Genomic DNA, 18,407 nt, shown 5'->3' on the forward strand with positions numbered 1-18,407 from the left:
GAGGGTTTCGAAGGGATTACCATGTGCTGTTGATATATGCATAATCGTTTTCAAGCAGCAGGATGTCAGGTTACTACAGTAAGCCTGGAGGAATTTTCTGCAGCTTCTCTGGAAGACAGAATTCAATATTTGGCCAGAGTGATGAATTGGAGGCAACGGCACAGATTTGAGAATCCACAATCAGGGAAGGTTCTTGGCTTGGAAAGAGCACATGATATGCTCAGATGTCTGCTGCCATTCTTCACCCCAGCACCTCTGAGAGTCCTTTGCAGCGTATACATTGAAGACACGGTGCCTGTTTGCTGCTGTTGAAGACCAGCCTACTGATCACACCACTGGTCCTAGACACTTAGCTCTTAACTCATCGCCAAGTCTGGTATCCACGCAGCAGACATAGCTCCCAAATGAAGCCGACCTTCACATCCAGTTAAAGCAGCGGGTCTCAAGCTGTGGGGCGTGGCTCCTTTGGGGGTCGAATGATCCTTCCACAGGGGTCACCCGATTCATAGCAGTAGCAAAATGACAGTGATGAAGTAGCAACGAAAACAGTTTTATGGTTGGTGGGGGGGTCACCACCACATGAGGAACTGTGTGAAAGGGTCGTGGCAGGAGGAAGGTTGAGAACCACTGAGTCCGAGGCTACATTTTCCCAATCGGGTGGGATACCCAGTTGGATACTCTATTTGCCCCGGGACGAAAGGCTTCGGCTTCAGAGGAAGAACATCCGTCGAAGAGCAGGACCCTAAGCATATGTTCCGAGGAGAACAGGATTAAAGCAGCAGGAAGCTGCTGCGCGGCTGTTTGCTTTCTCCTTGTAACTGACAGGGAAGCAGCCGAAGACTAAGGACTCAAGGAGACTCATCCCAAAGAACTCCTGGCTCTTGCTCTCTGCAGGAGTCTCCCGAGCATCTCTCCACCACGAATAACCGCCATTCCTCGCTCCGACAAAGGACGCAGTCTCTTAGCACCCAAGTCTCACCCTGGAGGGGAAACGATCATGTGGCTTTCCCATCAGACGGTTAAAACACTCAGTAGCGGTTTTCCTCAGAATGCCCTGCCGTCTGTCACAGATGACGTATCTTGTATTATGTGGACGTCTTGACTCCGCTAGACCGGCGTGTGGGGTTTCACTTTGGGAATTCTGGCTCCTTATGACTGGCTATCTCAGAGGGAGCATATTAAAAGACATCACATTGACGCATTGGTATAACACAATGGCTTAGTCTCAACTCCATGTTGCTTCATACTCACACATGCTGACGGTGAGGTCACGAGAAAAGGAATCATATTTCACCCCAAACCTTCTTGTGAGTCACTTTCCTGACTGAGAGAAATCCAAGGGACTAAGAAAACATTGTCTTGGGCTTCACATGAGGTAGGTTTGCTGGGGATGTGGGAACAAAATAGAGATAGCTGATTTGGCAAAGGTGATTGCAAATCACCTTTTTGGCTGGGGGGGGGGAAAAAAAAAGCAAACAAACAAAAAAAACAACCAACCAACCCCCCAAATCCAAAGAATTGGCTTTTTCTGCACAATTGCAACTCCTCAAAAATGAAAACATGCAGAAAGCCACTTGAGTTGGATGAATCTTCAAGCCACAAGTTGAGGGGCTCCTTCGTGGAGTTCCTGTCGCAGCCACCCCATGACCGGAACCAGGGAAGCACGTGGCAGGCGAAGAGCAGGACACGCAGAACTCCTCCTTCCTTCCTTCACTCATCCCACAACAAGGATTTCTACCGCCACCGAGTCTATGCAGACTCACAGCCATCTCTAGTTTCCTAGGCTGTAAACCTTTACAGGAGCAGACAGCCTCGTCTTTCTCCCTCAGAGTCTCCTGTGGGTTTGAAGGAGCAGCCTTGTGGTGGCCAGTCCTGTGCCAATCTGACAGCACCATCCTGGCTGCTACCGACACAGAGGGTACAGGCTGGGCACAAAAGCTTACCTCCCTGTAGTGTGCTTGCCTCCGTTGTGCTTTGCAGATGGTGGGAATTTTGCAAATGTAAGTCTGAGGCAACCCACTGAGGAGCGAGTCTATTTACATATCTCCCTGTGCGCCTCCCACCTCCACCCCCAAGCATGGCTTACTTTGTATCTCTTTGTCTCATTTTGGTAATTCTCATGCAGTTTCAACCTTTTTTATAACACAATGGCACACTTCAGAGATCACTAAACCCAAACCAAACTCAACACCAGCTAGTTGATGCTGACTCATAGTGACCCTATCGGATAGGGTAAAACTGCCCCTGTGGGTTTCTAGAACTCTTTATGGGAGTAGAAAGCCTAGTCTTTCTCCAGAGGAGCAGTGGGTGCTTTTGAACTGCTGACCTTGCAGTGAGCAGCCCAGCTTGTAATCACTGCAGGAGAACGCAACATTTACACACACAAGAGAGCCAGAGTGTTTGTCTCACTTTACAGCGGCACTTGTTTATGACAGCAGCCATCTCGATGTGAAGCTTCAGGGTCTCACGAGGTAGGCATGTGGTGGCAAACTTGATAACACACCTCAGCTCTCTGAGAGCTTATTACATTCTTGTGAAATGTAAGGTGCCTGCAATCAGAGAGCTAGCACCTAGACTGGTAATGGCACATAGATGAGAGTGGACAGGGCTCTGAGTTCTGAGGGTCAGAGGAGGCTTTCTGGGAAGAGAACTCAGCTGGCAGCAAGAACTGAGTAACATTTAGTCAAGAGTGGCAAAAAAAATGTCATCAGAAGAGCGTAGAGGAAGAACAGGAAGAATGAAGGAGAACAGGAAGTACATAAGAGGAAGGACAGGAAGAAAGTAGAGGAAGGACAGGAAGTAGGTAGAGGAAGGACAGGAAGTAGGTAGAGAAAGGGCAGGAAGTAGGTAGAGGAAGGGCAGGAAGTAGGTAGAGGAAGGACAAGAAGTAGGTAGAGGAAGGGCAGGAAGTAGGTAGAGGAAGGACGGGAAAAGCATAGAGGAAGAACAGGAATTAAGATGCAGAAACCAGCCATGCCAGAGGGCAGCCAACAGGCTGGTTTGACTAGAGCTGAGGAATCTTCCAGAAATGCAAAGATCTTAAATAGACAGTGATTTACAGTCTCACTTCCTTAGTATCCAGACAAGCAGCATCATACATTCCCAATGCTGGCTTTTAAAATGAGACCTTGAGGGCAGTGTTGGTTACTGACAGCCCCTGGAAGAACCTGCGAATGTCAGGGCATCTAGAACGCTAGCAGGGTAGCGGTGGTTCAAGAAAACACATCCCCCCAGGTTGGGTCCCCAGTCAATGCACCTTGTAGGCGGCCACCACCCATCTGTCTGTGGAGAGTCACACTGAGATGGAAGAAAGGCCTGGTGATCGGCCTCTGAAAACCCTTGCGGGTCATCCTCCTTTGACCTGCAATGGCTCACGGAGACGGAGCAAGGCCGGGCCTCGGTCTGATGCACTGGGCATGGAGTCAGCGGCAGCGGCCAGCAGCCAGGATGCTACCAATGTCACACCTGGAAATCAGGGGGACTTTCCCACACCCCATGAAGCTAACTCCAACTCCAGCCACTGCGGCTCAGCTGTTGCCAACGCTGACCAATCCTAGAGGACGGGGAGGAACGGCCCCCTCGGGTTTGTAAGGCTGCCGCCACCTTGACGGCAAATGATAGTCACATCTTTCTCCTGAGCTTATAGGCGCAACCTCTGACCTTTTCGGTTAGCAGCCCCATGCTTAACCACTGCACCACCAGGACACTTCCAATACTCAGTGGGGACTCCGGACACGGGCCTTCCTGCTTTATTTGGCCCCAGCGCTTAGACAACTTTCTCCAAAAATTAGGATGCCTAACTTCTTTGCCGTGGATTCATGGACTAGCTCATTTATTCTTCAGGGAAACCACGTCCCTGTCCTGCAGCCAGCCTTTTCCGACCCCTTGGTCTGTTCCTAAATCCCCGTAATCTGCGTCCCGTGCAGGACACTGAGCACACGGCTGAAGGTCTCACTCAGAACCGAGCCGTGGGGAGAGGCCCTTGACCTTCTCCTGGGCATGTCGGGCAACACAGCCCAGCTACTTCCTCCAAGGACCTCAAGATCCCTCCATCCCCCAAATGGACTCCCTTCAATATTTTTGTTTTCTCTGGTCTACCAGGCATACTGAGAAACCCAGTGAATTAACATGTCCAAGGGTGCCAAGTTCCTCTCCTGAAAGCCACTGCTATAAACAGCAAGTACCCCGGCTCACTCCCCAGGGTGTGGGACACCACCACTTCCCCTCATCAGCTTAAATCAACAGCAGGTGAGGGGCTAGGGGGTCTGCTTCCAGTCACAGAAACCGCCTGCCATCCAGATAATATTTGAAAATAAAAGCGGAACTTCTTCAAATGGAGAGAACTGGTGTTTATTTTGTTTTACGACAGCAAGGATCAAAGAGCCCGGTGCTAGCTGGGGAGGTGTCACAGGGGCTCCTGCTGGTCGTGACTCAGGCCACTCAATTAACAAGTTCAAGCTAAGTCAACGATGAATCAATGCCCTGCAAAGTAGGACAACCGGCCAGTTTCCCAGTGACTCGCTAAGGGTGATAAAACCAGCTTCCGCTAAGAAACCTGCTGGAGTTTGTCCTGGGAGGGTTCCAGAGTCAAACACAAGGTAGGGATCTAAGCCCAAAGCGGAAGGTAAGCACATTTGCTCCAAGTGGGTTCAAGGCTGGACACGAAGGCAAACATGGTTGTTCACCGCAACCAAAGAGATCAGCAACCTCATGTCGGAGGCCCCAGCTGGGCTGGCATGGGGACAGGCACACCTACTTTGAGAAGGGCCCGTCGCGAGGCAAAGCCACAGGTGCGGAGCAGTGTGGGCCTCACTCTCCCTCCTCAGAGAGCCCCACCTGCCTCCTGCCCTTCCTCTCCTTGCTGCCTCGGGGTTATTCACCTTACCACCCTGCCATCCTCCCACAAGGCTGCCACACCTGGATCTCTCTGCCAGGCCAAGTGCCCACAGCAATGCCTGCTGCAGGCCCTCCATGGTACTCGTGTTTGATCTGCTTTTAAAGAAACTGAACTCACGGCAATGGAGCCGACTCGCGAGAGACGAGTGGGGTTGAACTCCCAGCCTTTTGGTGCATTCAATTTACCACCCTTGAGTCAATACAGATGCACGGTGACCTGTGAGGACAGGGTGGAGATGCACCTATAGGCTTCCAAGACTGTCACTCTTGACCGGAGTAGACAGCCCCGTCTTTCTCGCGTGGAGCAGCTGGTGGTGTTTGAACTGCCTCTGAGGTTGGATGTGCTCCTCACCTCTGGTCCCTGCTTCCAGCTCCAAGTGGGGCACCACCTGGTCACTACAGCCTTTGTCTATCACGAGACTCTAACTGTATCTCACTCTTAATAACGAGCCTGTAACGGCCTGCTTGGTAAAGTAGCTGGGCAGTGAACAAGAGGGAGACAGACCTTCCACGGGGTGGACTCACACTGTAGTTGCCTCGGTGGGCTCAACCCTAAGGGCAATGGTGAGGGTGGCCCCGGACTGAGCAGGGAGTCACCCTGTTGTACACAGGGTCACTAGGAGTCAGTACTGACTCAACAGCACCCATCACCAACAACAAGGGTCGCGCCTTCCCGAGAGAGGGCCTGGTCGGGGGTCAAGGTCACACCCTGGGTAATCCAGGTCCACGTTCATTGGGACCTGCTCCAAAGAGAGTCAAGAGTCAAGGGGGGTGGGCTTCGGTTCTGGTGTGTGAGCCATCAGAAAGCTTAAAAGGACCGGGACCCCTGATGGTGTCGTGTTGGGCTGCGATCCTCCTGGTCAGCAGTTCAAAACCACCAGCAGCTCTGCGGGAGAAAGGCTGGGCTTTCTACTCTGGGAAACAGTTACCGTTAACGTCTTGGAAAGCCACAGGGGGTCGCCATGAGTCGGCACTGACTAACGGCAGTGAGTTTGGTGTTTGGTTTGGAGGGAATGGAAGGAAGGATGAGAAACCCGGTGTGATAGTTAAGGATTATTTTGCCAACCTGGCTGATGAACACAGGGGGGATTCATTGAAGGGTGGAGAGATAAATGGCTCAGTGAGCCTCTCCTTTCTTGTTTTCTGGTCTCTTATTCTCTGATGGTCAAACCAGTGTGCAGTTGCCTTAGTCAGTTCCCTGCTTCCGCTGGCAAGGCTCACTTCGTGTGAGACATCCCTGAGGAGAAGCCACATGGACCTACCCCGATGCAGCCCTGGGTGCTGGAGAAGCCGAGTGGAGACCCTGCCTGAGCTGAGATGCTTACACACTAATGGATTCGGCTTTCCTCCTGCAGTCGGCATCATTGTGTGTGTTTTGCGAGTGGGAGGAGGACTTTGTGGATTTGTGTGGGACATATGTGCTAATGTCAGACTCATGGGCTTGGACAGTACTGGGCTGGGATGCTTTCTTATGTACACTTGCCTTTTATATAAAAGTCTCTTGTATATACATATGAGTTTCTGTGGACTTGTTTTTCTAGTCTACCCAGACTAACACACCCTGGAAGGAAGGATGAGAAAGACCTTGGAATCAAGGGAATTCCCAAGTAAAACGACGACGATCAGTCTCTTCCCCAGAAGCCCTTCAGGAGAGCAGTGGAGGCAGGAGGTGCTGTTGAGGTGGTGACAACTCACAAGGACCCCATGTACGACCCTGCCTCTCACCTATTGTCCTGTCTGAGCCCATTGGGGAAGCCACTATGTCAGTCCATCGGCTTGAATGTCTGCCCCTTTTCCACGGACCCTTGGCCTTCCCAAGCAGGAAGACCTTTCCCAGGGGCAGCCCCTTTCTGCTGGGTCCTCTCCCGCCCCCTCCCACCAGCCCCCAGCCCCACGCTGGCCCTGCTGGCCCGGGTGATGGAGTGTCTCCCAACACAGGGAGAGCACTTTTCCTTCTCCGCACCCAGCCCCTTCAGGTCCAGTTCCCCAGACACAGCGAGCGAAGGGGGGACCCTGGGAAATTCTACTGCCTTTCTCGCCTGGAGACCCTTCCTTCGTTGGCTATGGCGTCCACCCCCTCCCCTACCCCCCAGCCCCCGCCAAAAAATAAACCAGATAATGAGATACTTGCTCTGCACGTTTTGTGTGTGTACTTTGAAAATGTCACCTTTGGGTAAAACTCAACCCACTATCGGATTATTAATAAAATTCAGCAACTGTCAGATCCCTTCGCCGCGCAGGGAGGCTTGGCGGCAACACCCATTAGGAGAGAGAGACAGATGGCCTTACCTCTCAGTTCCCGCGTCCACAGCTGCGAGTGGAGGTAACTGGGAGGGGGGGTGGTGGGGGCTCCCCTGTACATTATGTCCCGGAGAAGGGTGACTGACAGCGTGTGGGGGTGGCCCGGCCCCGGCAGCTGTTCCACTTCGGCTCGAGTGATTGCTGGCGAAGAGAGGAGCTGAAACCAAGGAAAAACAAGCATCAGAGGCGCCCCAGCCAGGTTTCTGCCCCAAATGTTGACAGTGGACAGTATTTCAAGGCTTGCTGGCTTTCCTCTGGTGGCTCCATGGGGACCCTCTGTGTCCCTGGAATGCACACAGTTTTCATTTTCCTGCAGGGGCAGGTTCCTGGGCTTCCAGGCCATGACTGCCACCCCAGGCTTGCTGGGAGCTGCCATTCCTGGTTCGCTTGCCAAGCTACTGCACGGTCAGTGTGCTGCCACGAGTCAGTCTTCCATGGCATACTTCTGCACGGAGCCCCCATGTCAGGTCTTCTCAGCCACGGGAGAGGGGAGTCGAGGGCCCGATAGTCCATTGGCTGACCAGGAAGGGCACAGTACCTGCCTTCTTCCCCTCCTCTCCACCTCAGGGAGATAATGTGGGTCAACTAGGGTCTCCACCTGCCACCACATACTCCTCCCAAGCCACTGCAGGGTCTGCGTGAGAGGAAGAGAGCTTCTTCGATCTAAGCACGGATGCCCGTGCCACACATTTGCAACATACACGCCTCAGTCCTGTCTCCAAAGAGACTGGGTTTACATCAAAAATGAGTCTCCTCATCTGAGTCCACTGGCATAATATGTATAGTTCATCAGGTTTAGGCCCTATATCCTCATTTGGTGAACAGCATCTGTGGCTTAACAGTTTTGGAATTCCGAGGATTCTTTTTGTTTTGTTTTTAGATAAGATTTCACTGGCTTGTTGGTGAGATTTACCCAGCAGTTTAGGGTCCCATTCATCACAGCACAGCCTCTGGGCTCTATTCGTCCAGAGCAAAAGAGAATGAAGAACATCAAAGACTCAGAGAGGAAACTCGTTTACAGGACTCACAGTCCACCTAACCCATGACTTCATCTACGCGGAGACCAGAGGAACTAGATGGTGCCCAGCCTCCACAACCAGCTCTTCTGATCAGGAACATAGCAGATAGACCCTGATAGGAGGGGAGAAAACCTTGAATTGCACACACACACACACACCTGTTGTTGTTAGGTGCCACTGGTGTTGGTTCTGACCCATAGTGACCGTCTGCACAACAACGAAACACAGCCCGGTCCTGCACCGTCCTCACAACCGTTCCTGTGCTTGAGCCCATCGATGCAACCACGGTGTCCATCCATCTCATCGAGGGCCTGCCTCTCCTTCACTGTCCCTCTTCTTTACCGAGCATGCCATCCTCCTCCAGGATCTGGTCTCTCCTAGCTGTGTGTCCCAAGTATATAAGAGGAAGTCTTGCCACCCTTGCTTCCGAGGAGCACTCTGGCCGTACAAACAACTAACGGGGTTGACGCTGGAGGACTCTCTGAGACTACTGCCTGCGATAGCGTCATTGTTTCACCCAAACCAGCTCCTGAGGTTCCCTTTCAGCTAACAACACAGACCGGATTAATACATAAAAATGTTGTAAAGACTATCACTGTGTTCCTTTAGGAAAAGAGAAATCTCTGTGGGACCAAATGGTCAACATGTACTCTTCAGCAAAGACAAGCCTGTAAGGTGGTGGGGAACTAGAACAAGAGAAATGGAACAACCAGAACAGAGCCCCTGGGTGCCTTCACACGTCATGAAGGAAGTAACCAATGTCACCGGGCAATTTGTGTGGAAATTGTCAAGGGCGAACCTACCCTTGGGGGTAAGGCTTCACCAAGGGCACAGGCAAAGATCATCGTCTGTCATGAGGCCTCTGCCAACCGCACACAATTCCACATTCACCAGTGGCATCTCATCCACGGGCGCTTCCCCTGATGTGGAGCATGATGGATAGCCTAGGACCTCGGGGCAGCCTCGCTTCTGAGAACTGCCTATGACCTCAAACATGCATGTGCACCCAGCAAGGTGGGATAACTGGTCCAATGTCCCCACGGAAACCCAGGCTTGTCACCTTCCACCCGAGTCTCTCATGGGGCTTTGTCCGACTCAGGGAGCGCCTCATTCCACGACTACGCTGACTCCCAAGGTTCAGCTCGGTACCTCCTTGTTCTCTTTAAACGGACGCCAATCGCATCAAGGAAGAAAGGGGTTAAAGAAGAAGAGGAAGAAGGAATCAGGTTCAGGACTAAGAAGGAGAAGGCACGGTTATCAGAACGATTTGCAGGGTGAGAAGTTCAGAGAGCGATATTTTTAGACCAATACACTTTTCCTCACCCTCTCTCCAGGGTGGAATCAAGACCCCAGATGACCCAGCCCCCGACAGTTTAACCCAATGGGACAAGAGTTCAAGAGCTCAGAGGGGCGTGCAAAGAGGCAGAATTACCATGTGCCCTCTCAAAAAGCTACTGACAGGGGTGTGATTTGACGGGAAGAATTTATTCCTAGCAGATCAGCATTCTGTGAAGTAATTCTCCTCCTCAGAAGCCTGCGTCCTCCACAGCCCCCCTTGTTCTGAGGAGGCCACGGTGCTAGAAAAACTGCTTACCAGCCCAGCAAGGCACAACCCAGCTTCGTGTGTGTCAGCTTCAGCACAAGTTGCATGTTTGCAAACTCGCTAGAGTCACCTTATGAATCACGACCCTCATTTATGCTCAGCTGGCTTGGGGAAAACACAATTCTGCTTGTATTCCAAATAATAATTTTACCCAGGGGAGAAGGGTTGGATTGACAGTGGCAATCGTTTCAATACGAGTGTCTGTCAGCATGGAACTCAGTGTTTTATGCATGATTCAGAAAACTAATGGAATAATCAGAGGTCATGAGACGCTGTGAAAACATGGCTAATTTTTTCCCCATTGTAGAAATGTGAGCACTATTTGTGGGTGTTGTCCTTGCTGAATGAACCCACCACTTAAGTCTCCTCTGCAGGTAGTTTTGTATATATGCATGCATGTGTGCATGCGGGAAGGCTGCGTGTGCACACCCTACCCCGCACCACAGTGTGTCAGAAAATGTGGTGCTTTCCACAGTCTACAAAAGACCTACCACATGCTCTTTGGGCATTAGGTCCAATGAACTAGGGTGGGAAGTTTGGTGGCATTTAGAATCTGCCACACACTGAAAGCTATGCCTGGTGGGTGAAGAGTCTCTTCATCAACCCATTTCATAGAATGAACCAACCATCCATCATCCATCCAATCAACTATCCATACACTCATCTATACACCTTCCTACCCATCCATCCATTCACCCACCTAGCCATCCACTCATCTCTCTATCCATCCGCCCACCTATTGATCCACCCACCCATCATTCATCCATCCATCTACCCACTCATCCATCTATCTATCCATCCATTTACTCACTCACCTATCCACCCATTCACCTATTCATCCGTTCACTTATCTAACCTACCCATCCATCCAACCTATCCATTTACTCATCCCTCAGCCTCCAATCATTTGCCTTTAAAAAAATTTCATTTTTATTGTCGCTGCGAGTACACACAGGAAAACGCACAAATTCAAGTTTCAACACAGGCAACCCAGCAGCATTCATGATGACACCCACTGAGCTGTGTACCCCGTCTCACTGGTGTTTCCCCTCCAGTCACTGTCCAACTCCCTATGGCTCCTATCTCATTTTGCACTTCTGTTGTCAACTGTTCCCATAAAGCTAGAGCTTAAAGGAGCACAGTGCGCAGAGCAAACATGCTTGACCAGGTAAGCTGAACTGTCATTGGTTTTTAAGAAGATCTCAGGGGATATTTTGAGTTTAAGTTTTAAGGATTAAAAATTATTTCAAGCCAATAGTTTTGGGATTTCCCAAGGCTTCAGAAAGTCTGGATTCCGTGGGATTTTGGAATTCTTATTCTGCACACCCTTCCTTTTGATCAAGGTTCTTCTACTGTCGCAGTGGGGCACCGTGGAGTTCTTCTGGTCTCCTGGCAAAGCACACAGTGGTCATGGGTGCTTTCATTCCGTCCTTCTGTTGCCGACTCTCCTTCTTCCTCTATTGCAGTGGTTCTCAATCTGTGGGTCGCGACCCCTCTGGGGGTTGAATGACCCTTTCACAGGGGTTGCCCAATTCATAACAGTAGAAAAATTACAGTTATGACGTATGAATGAAAATAATTGTATGGCTGGGGGTCACCACAACATGAGGAACTGTATGAAAGGGTCACGGCATTTGGAACGTTGAGAACCACTGGTCTAGTGCCTGAAGAGAATAGAGCGTGATCCCTGGACCTTAGACAGCCACTTGGAAGCTCTGAAGCATGATGCTTAAAATGCACCCAGGCACCACGTCACAGCCAGGAAGTAGAACAGAAGCAGGGACCACATCATTAGGCCAATTAACTGGGGTGTCCCATGAAACCATGACCCTAACCTTCGCAACCAAGAAACCAAATCCTAGGAGGTATAAGCAGCCTCGGTAGCTGGTCTCATGTTCCTTTTTTGTCCTTGCAAATACAAGAGGGCTTCAAAAAGTTCATGGGAAAAGGAAATGAAAATAAGGTAATGGGCCAAGGGGGTTCAGATGTCCCACTGCAGATCAGCGTCAATTCTGTGGCACCCACTGGGGTGGTTTTATTTTCCTCTGGATAGTAGGCGAGGTGATAATCTCATCCAGGCTAAGTCTGAATACTCGCTGGGGATGCACCGACCTGCTCACCACAACGTATGCTTCCAAGTGGTTTCTAACCACAGGGGACACATGCTTCCCGTGAGAGGGAAGCTGTAAGTCCATTCGCAAAAGGAACGCACACATGCAGACAGATCTCACAACAACACAAGGGACCGAGGCATATCAGGGAGGGGACTGAGCCCTCCAGATGAACAGCACAGGATGCCACAAGGGAAGAGGTGCTGGTGGCAGCAGGCCTCTTCCAGTGTCACCTATGGGGTCCCTCCTCCTTTCAAGGTTGCCGGAGGACTCTTCCATGACCCTCCAGATGTGCTTGTGACGGGAACAACTGATGAGGCATGGCGGGGGGGACAGATGGGAGATTGTTATCGCTTCTGCCGTGGGGAGGTGATGGACCCCAAGGAAACAAATCCTGGGTCTGAGATGGACTGGGGGGCTTCCCTTCAGCAGAGGACGAGAGCACGCCTCACGCCATGTAGAGTCTCCTGTCTCTCCGGGGTCTGGCTCACTGTACCCCCCACCCCACCATCTTCTGGAAGGGTGGAGGTAGGGCTGAGCGGGGCATCTGTTGGTCTCAGTGGTTCTTAGATGCCACCCGCTGGCTATTAAGACAGTAGCCCACTGGTCTTGAAGCAGCTCCTCTTAATTTGGGTCAATAGGTAACTCCCTCAATGTACGTGAACACCATCTTTCTAAGGGGCGTGCACAGGGCACTGGTGGGGCTACGGCACCAGTGACACATCCATTGGGTGAATGGAGGGTGAGCTGCTTCCTAGCCTAGCCAGGCAACCTCGGGCATTGTCTTAGGGTCTCGGTATGCACCATGTTGTTGCTGTGGTCCAGCTGCTTGGCGCTCCTGGCGATCCCATGGGACCGAGGCAAACTGCCCCACAGGCTTGCCAGGCTGTGATCTTTATGGGGGGAGACTAGCAGGTCTTCCTCCCACTGGGTGAGTTCCAGTCACCCAGCTTCATTTGGGTCTGTGGCTAAGAGCTTATCCCTCGTGCGAGCAGGCCTCCTTGCTTAGCATGTGAGAGGGCAGTGAAGGCCTCCCTCGCCAAGCTGGGTGCACGTGGTGAGCACCTTCCTGCTTGGAATCTAGATCGCAGCTAGAGTCGTGCTCCGCACGCTTAGCTGGGTGAGCCACTCACTGGGATAAATGTAGTGTCTGATTCAGTAGGTTTTGGGGGAGTGGGAAAGCAGGGGTTCTCTGCCTCCAACACGCTCCCTGGAGATGTTCAGGCTGTGGATGGGGGGGGGGGGGGGGGGTGGGGGGTTTGAGCAGCACACGCCGGACCACACCCCAGCTGCCCGTTTTTCCCCCACCCCAAGTCTTATAATCAAGAGACAGCTGCCATGGGGTTGCTTCTGACTCTCGGGGCCACAGTCTTCTCCTGCCCCTTCCCCATGGTCTCTGGGATGCCCACGTGCGTCAATGTGGTCCCCATGCCAGTCCCTATCATCGAAGGTCTTCTGCACCCTCGCTGGCCCTCTCTTTCAGCAACTATGAAATCCTCCTGCAGTGACCAATCCCTTCTGGTAATGGGTCCAGATCAAGTACGTCAGACCATGCCCTGTTCTAATCCATCACGTTTTCCTCGGCTCATTTTCAGAAGGGATCTCCAGGCCTTTCTTCCCCATCTGTCTTAGTCTGGAAGTTCTGCTGGATCCTGTCTGCATTTGAGATATTGTGGGCATTGCTTCCAGAGACACGCAAGCCACTGCCGCGTGGCCCACCGGCAGAGAGATGGTGGCTAGAATCAGCAGTGGACTGTACGGGGCACTCAGTATGTGCCATGGAGTCCCTGAATAGCACACAGGGTTAATCATTCAACTACTAAGTGAAAGTGGGGTGGCCAGAACTCACCCCCGGGCACTCAGAAAGGACAGCCTGGTACGCTGCTTCCAGACTGGTGAGTGGTTCACCCTGCAAGGAGCGTGAAGGCGCTGGGAAGCCAGCACGTCAGCATCGAGGAGAGAACATTGCCAGCTCTGCAAGTCAACTCAGGCAGGAAATTAGCGGAATGATTTGGTTTGGAAAACAAACAGCTGGTGGGAAGGAAATGGGCTTTTCCCCAGATAAGGATTTCAGAGGACACTGGGCAGAAGCGTACTGATGGAACCCTGAGGCAGAGAAGGAAGGCGCGTCTGGTAGGCACACCCTTCCTTCATTATTGCTGTTGTTTAAATGCAGTTGGGTCCCCACGGCCCTAGGACCCCCATGGAGAGTGGAATGCACCAGTACACCCCCACCCACCCCATCAGGGTTGCAGATCGGACCATAGTGTTGCAAGAGGTTTTCATGGGCTGATTTTGGAAGAGGCTCCTTGGAAGGCCCACAAGCCTCATCGACAGATGGGTGGTAGCCCCGTAGGGGGTGCACAAGCCAGGAATCGAGCCTGGGTCTCCCTCAAGGGCAGCGAGAAGAGTGTCTAGACCTCGACATCTGGAAGGGCGTAGCACCTCGCAGGGTGGTGGGGAGGAAATGTACCGTCTAGACGATGCAGAGTAAGTGCTGACGCTGTAAGGAAGTGCTGGAGGAATGCTCCTTGCTATTGGGGTCATTTGCCCCCGAGGTGAGGGAAGTGGTGAGATACCACTCTTCTCTCCACAGTCTTTGGACCCATCGCAGGTGACTGGGTGGCTGCTGTTCGGTGCCCTTGGATCGGTTCCGACCCATAGCAACCCTGTGCGCAACAGAACAAAACACAGCCCTGCACCCTCCTCCCAAACGTGCCCATGCTTGAGCCCATTGTCGCAGCCACTGCGCCAAGCCATCTTGTCGAAGGCCTTCTGCTTTTTCACTGGCCCTTGCGTGATGTCCTCCTCCAAGGACTGGTCTCTCCTGATAACAGGTCCAAAGTATGTATGATGTAGTCTTGCCATCCTTGCCTCTAAGGAGCACCCTGGTCATCCTTCTTCCAAAACAGATTTGTCTGTCCTTTGGGCAGTCCACTGGATTCAGTATTTTCGCCTGAACCACCATTCAAACACATTGATTTATCTTCAATCTTCCTTACTCAACGTCCAACTTTCAGATGACTAGGTGGGATCATGCACATAAGGTGGAGCGCTCTAACATGGCCATTTGGTTAGTTTTGCCCCTGGGTGGAAGAGTGAGCCCTCCCTTAGGAAGCAGGGAGAGGAATCCCAGAAACAGTGGAGCACGAAAGGCCACTAAATTCCCTGCCTGAATTGGTGGAGGCACCAGAGGCTGCAGTGCCCAGTACATGGGGGAGCCACGGGGCAGAGCAGTTGGCTTCAGAGCCCGTAGATCAAGAAAAGCCAAGTGTCGTTGGCAGGAAGCTGGCTTGCTGAGGGGAGTGCCCTCCAGCCATCTAAAGAAGCCTTGTAGCAGTCATCCAAGCAGAGGTGAGACCGAGAGGCTGCAAGCAGGCTGAGAGGCTGAGGACCAGAAAGAGGTGTGCCAACCAGTATGGCTCAGGAGGGATGGGTTGTGGTCCCCAGAGCTGTATCCTTACTGTCTTCTGACCCTAACTTGCAGTAACCTGCTGACTTTCCTGGCCACCCCCATAAAGCATAAGCATTGTCTGTGAGTTACGTGTAGCCATCGCAGTGAATTAAAGAACCCTCCAGAGAAGCGGCTTGTCGTGGGTAGGCCAGTCAGTGTGAGAATCTGATCAAGAAGGATGGAAGGTGGAGGCCAGCCTGACCTCTGCCTTAAACTGTGTGGAGCTGGCTTCTCCTTACCCCTTGGCTAGCCGGAGGAGGGCAGACACGACCCCGCCCCCACTCCCAATGTCATTTTTGCAAATCCAAGGTCATTCTTACCCTTATTTATAGGATGGGAGTGGTATACATGGTTAAAACTAGACTGGTGGTTCAAATCCATCCAGAGGTCTGCTGGTCTTCCATGAAAGGCCCCAGCCCTGCAAACCCCGTGGAGTTCTCCCCTCATCCAACTGGGATTGAGTCCTGACAAGACACACCCACCACACAGAGCACAGGTGTCCCAGAAGGGACGTCTCCTGGTTCCCTCCAACGACAGGGTGATTTGTGAAACACGGCAGTTTACCCTGCACAGCTGCTATCACATTAATTGTCCTCAAACATCTGTAGCAGGTGTTGTGAAGTGTGCAGGGCCCAGGAGAGACCTCACAGGGTTAAGGCGGCGTGTTCTCCTTTGCGGGAGGGGGCAGGGTGCACACCTCTGAGTTACAGCCCCTAATGCGCTGTTTCCCCTTCGGAAAGATAACGAGCCATTTCCATGCATGGCTGCACTCCGTTAAGGAGCGAAAATGGGCTGTTACTAAAATGTCGACACAATGGGTCCTCTCGAAGCTTCGTTGATCTTGAAGCATTTTCACATTTTCAGCACTCCATTTGGTTTGTTCCCCTGAGCGAGCCTCGCTTCATGTTCAGAATTCAGAAGGAAAGAACCTATGTTCGGTGATTCTGGGGGAAACGATCCCTTTGGGGGTACCTGGAGTTTGGATCCCTCCTTGTGAGCTGTTCAGCCCCCATCTCGCCTGCGGTTCACCACCCACTGCCTCCCGAGGCAACTGAATCATGGCACAGATTGCCCTGGTGTTGAAACAAACAGGTAGCGCCTCGCTTGGCACGGGGCAAACCAACGGTGACCCTGCTAAAGAAAAGGAGACCACTACTGTGGCCGGGGGGGATGGAGACACATCAGGAGAAAGGAGAGCCCCTCTCCGTCTGAACACTTCCTGGATATTCCATTCTCTGACTAACAAACAGGCCTGCCCCCGCGACCCCCCAAGCTTCACATTGCTGCACCACGCGTGGATTGAGATCCAGTGAGGAAGTGATTCGTGTGCGAGAGAGCATACAGGCTTGAAAGCCTGTCGCATCTTACTCCCCCATCCCCACCCGGGCGTCTACCCTGAGGGGGCATCCGAAAGCTGGGGGGACAACGCCATCATCTTGGCATTACAGTGTCAGCTTTCGGACGCCCGCTCATGGGCTCTCTGTTTCTGGAACACTCTGCGACACCAGGGGAGAAGACAGTGACTGAGGCCCTCCCTCCAAATGCAAAGGCCAGCACCAAGCAGGCCCAGATGCCACGTGTCAGGGGCCGTCTGTGAGGCCAGCCTCTGGGACATCTGCACGCAGAGCAGAGCCATCATGATGCACGTAGACGTGCTCCATCCGGGGTTGGCCACTCCTTCGAAATCTCTGGGGCCCACATTTCAAGCAGCCTTATCGGGTCTTCCAGACAGAGCCCAACGCCCCTCACCTGTCTCCCAGGCCTTCTCTTTCTTCCTGCTGCCTCCCCAACCACCTACCTCCTTGCTCACTCGTCCCGGAGAGCCCGTGACGCAGGACATACGTCCATCAAAGGATGCCAACGAGCTGCACAGCCCGGGGCACGCCCTGGGCGAAGGCCAGCACGTGCCCCTGGTTCACGTGATTTGCTGGCCTCTACTCCGGGGGCAAGTGGGTGGGAAATCAGGAAGCAAGCGAAGGACATGGCAGGCATGGCCCCCTGCGACGGGGAGCTTTGACAGGAACTTAGCAGGCCACCTCCGCCTCTGGGAGTGGAGTCCGATGCTACCCCAGAAACCCGTGCTGTCGTGAAAAAATAAATCCAGGAAGATCCTGCGTCTTGCCATCCATGGGTCGCTCTGAATCAGCATTGCTCCGGCAGAGGGTCGGCTAAAAAGACGAAGATGCTCCAGAAGAGAGTTAAGTTGGCCTCCCCATCTGCCCCAGCCCCAGGCCCTACAGCCCAGTCACCCTCGCCGCACTAATGCCTCGCCAGCAGCTCCATTGGAACCTTCCAACACTTCGGAATAAATGTCCCCCCAAAACCTACCCAGGCAGGGGGGCAGGCCTTGACCTGTCCCTCCTCCATACCCCACCTCTATTTTATCAGACCTCCCAGTCTCTCAAACAGGTCTGCTTCTCCCCATTGCTGTTGCAACTGCTGTTAGCAGTCCAACTCTTAACCACGACACCACAGGGCTTCTGAGGTTTCCGAGGCTCGAAGTCTATGGGAGCAAACAGCCACATCTCTCCCTCGGAGTGGCTGGTGGGTTTAAACAGCTGACCTTGCCGTTAGCTGCCCCAGTCTAGCACCCCAGGCCACCAGGGCCCCTTAACTGCTTGTCCCACCTAAGAAGTGGAGACTGATAACCCCACGGGTACTGCCAGACTCTCACTGATCTCATCATGCATTCTCCTCCTGAATGAAGCCCCGTTCCCACTTCCCTGATGTCCCTCAGTCAGGGAGCAGTGTCCTACAGGTATAAGGGTACAACAGGCAGGGGCCGGCAGGTGGTGTCTGTGTCGGGTCAGGAGGAAGAGCGTCAGACTCTGCAGGCGCAGACACGGTCCTGTGCTCCGGTGAAGTCTTTTACATTTCGCAGTGTTCTGGACTCCGGGCACCCGCATAGCAGGCAGGTCCATCGGGCATGCAGGCAAGATACAACTCCTGGTGCCATGCGTAGGTTAACGACAAAGTGCTTGCTGCAAGTCAAAAGGTCAGCCATTTGACCCCAGCAGCTGCTC

At 52.7% G+C, this 18,407-nt stretch overlaps 1 protein-coding gene across 1 annotated transcript in view; it reads right to left on the reverse strand.

The window, feature by feature from the left end:
- The window catches only part of GLIS3 (GLIS family zinc finger 3), a 443,094-nt gene that overhangs the window by 41,028 nt on the left and 383,659 nt on the right, over positions 1-18,407 (reverse strand). Inside the window, exon 8 of the mRNA XM_004714455.2 lies at positions 7,186-7,354. Within this exon, the coding sequence (XP_004714512.1) occupies positions 7,186-7,354 (169 nt within the window). The remainder of the gene's footprint in view (positions 1-7,185; positions 7,355-18,407) is intronic.

The sequence above is a fragment of the Echinops telfairi genome, unplaced genomic scaffold (genome assembly GCF_000313985.2).
Source record: "Echinops telfairi isolate 266 unplaced genomic scaffold, ASM31398v2 ScPeMD7_25;HRSCAF=90, whole genome shotgun sequence".
Taxonomy (NCBI): Eukaryota; Metazoa; Chordata; class Mammalia; order Afrosoricida; family Tenrecidae; genus Echinops; species Echinops telfairi.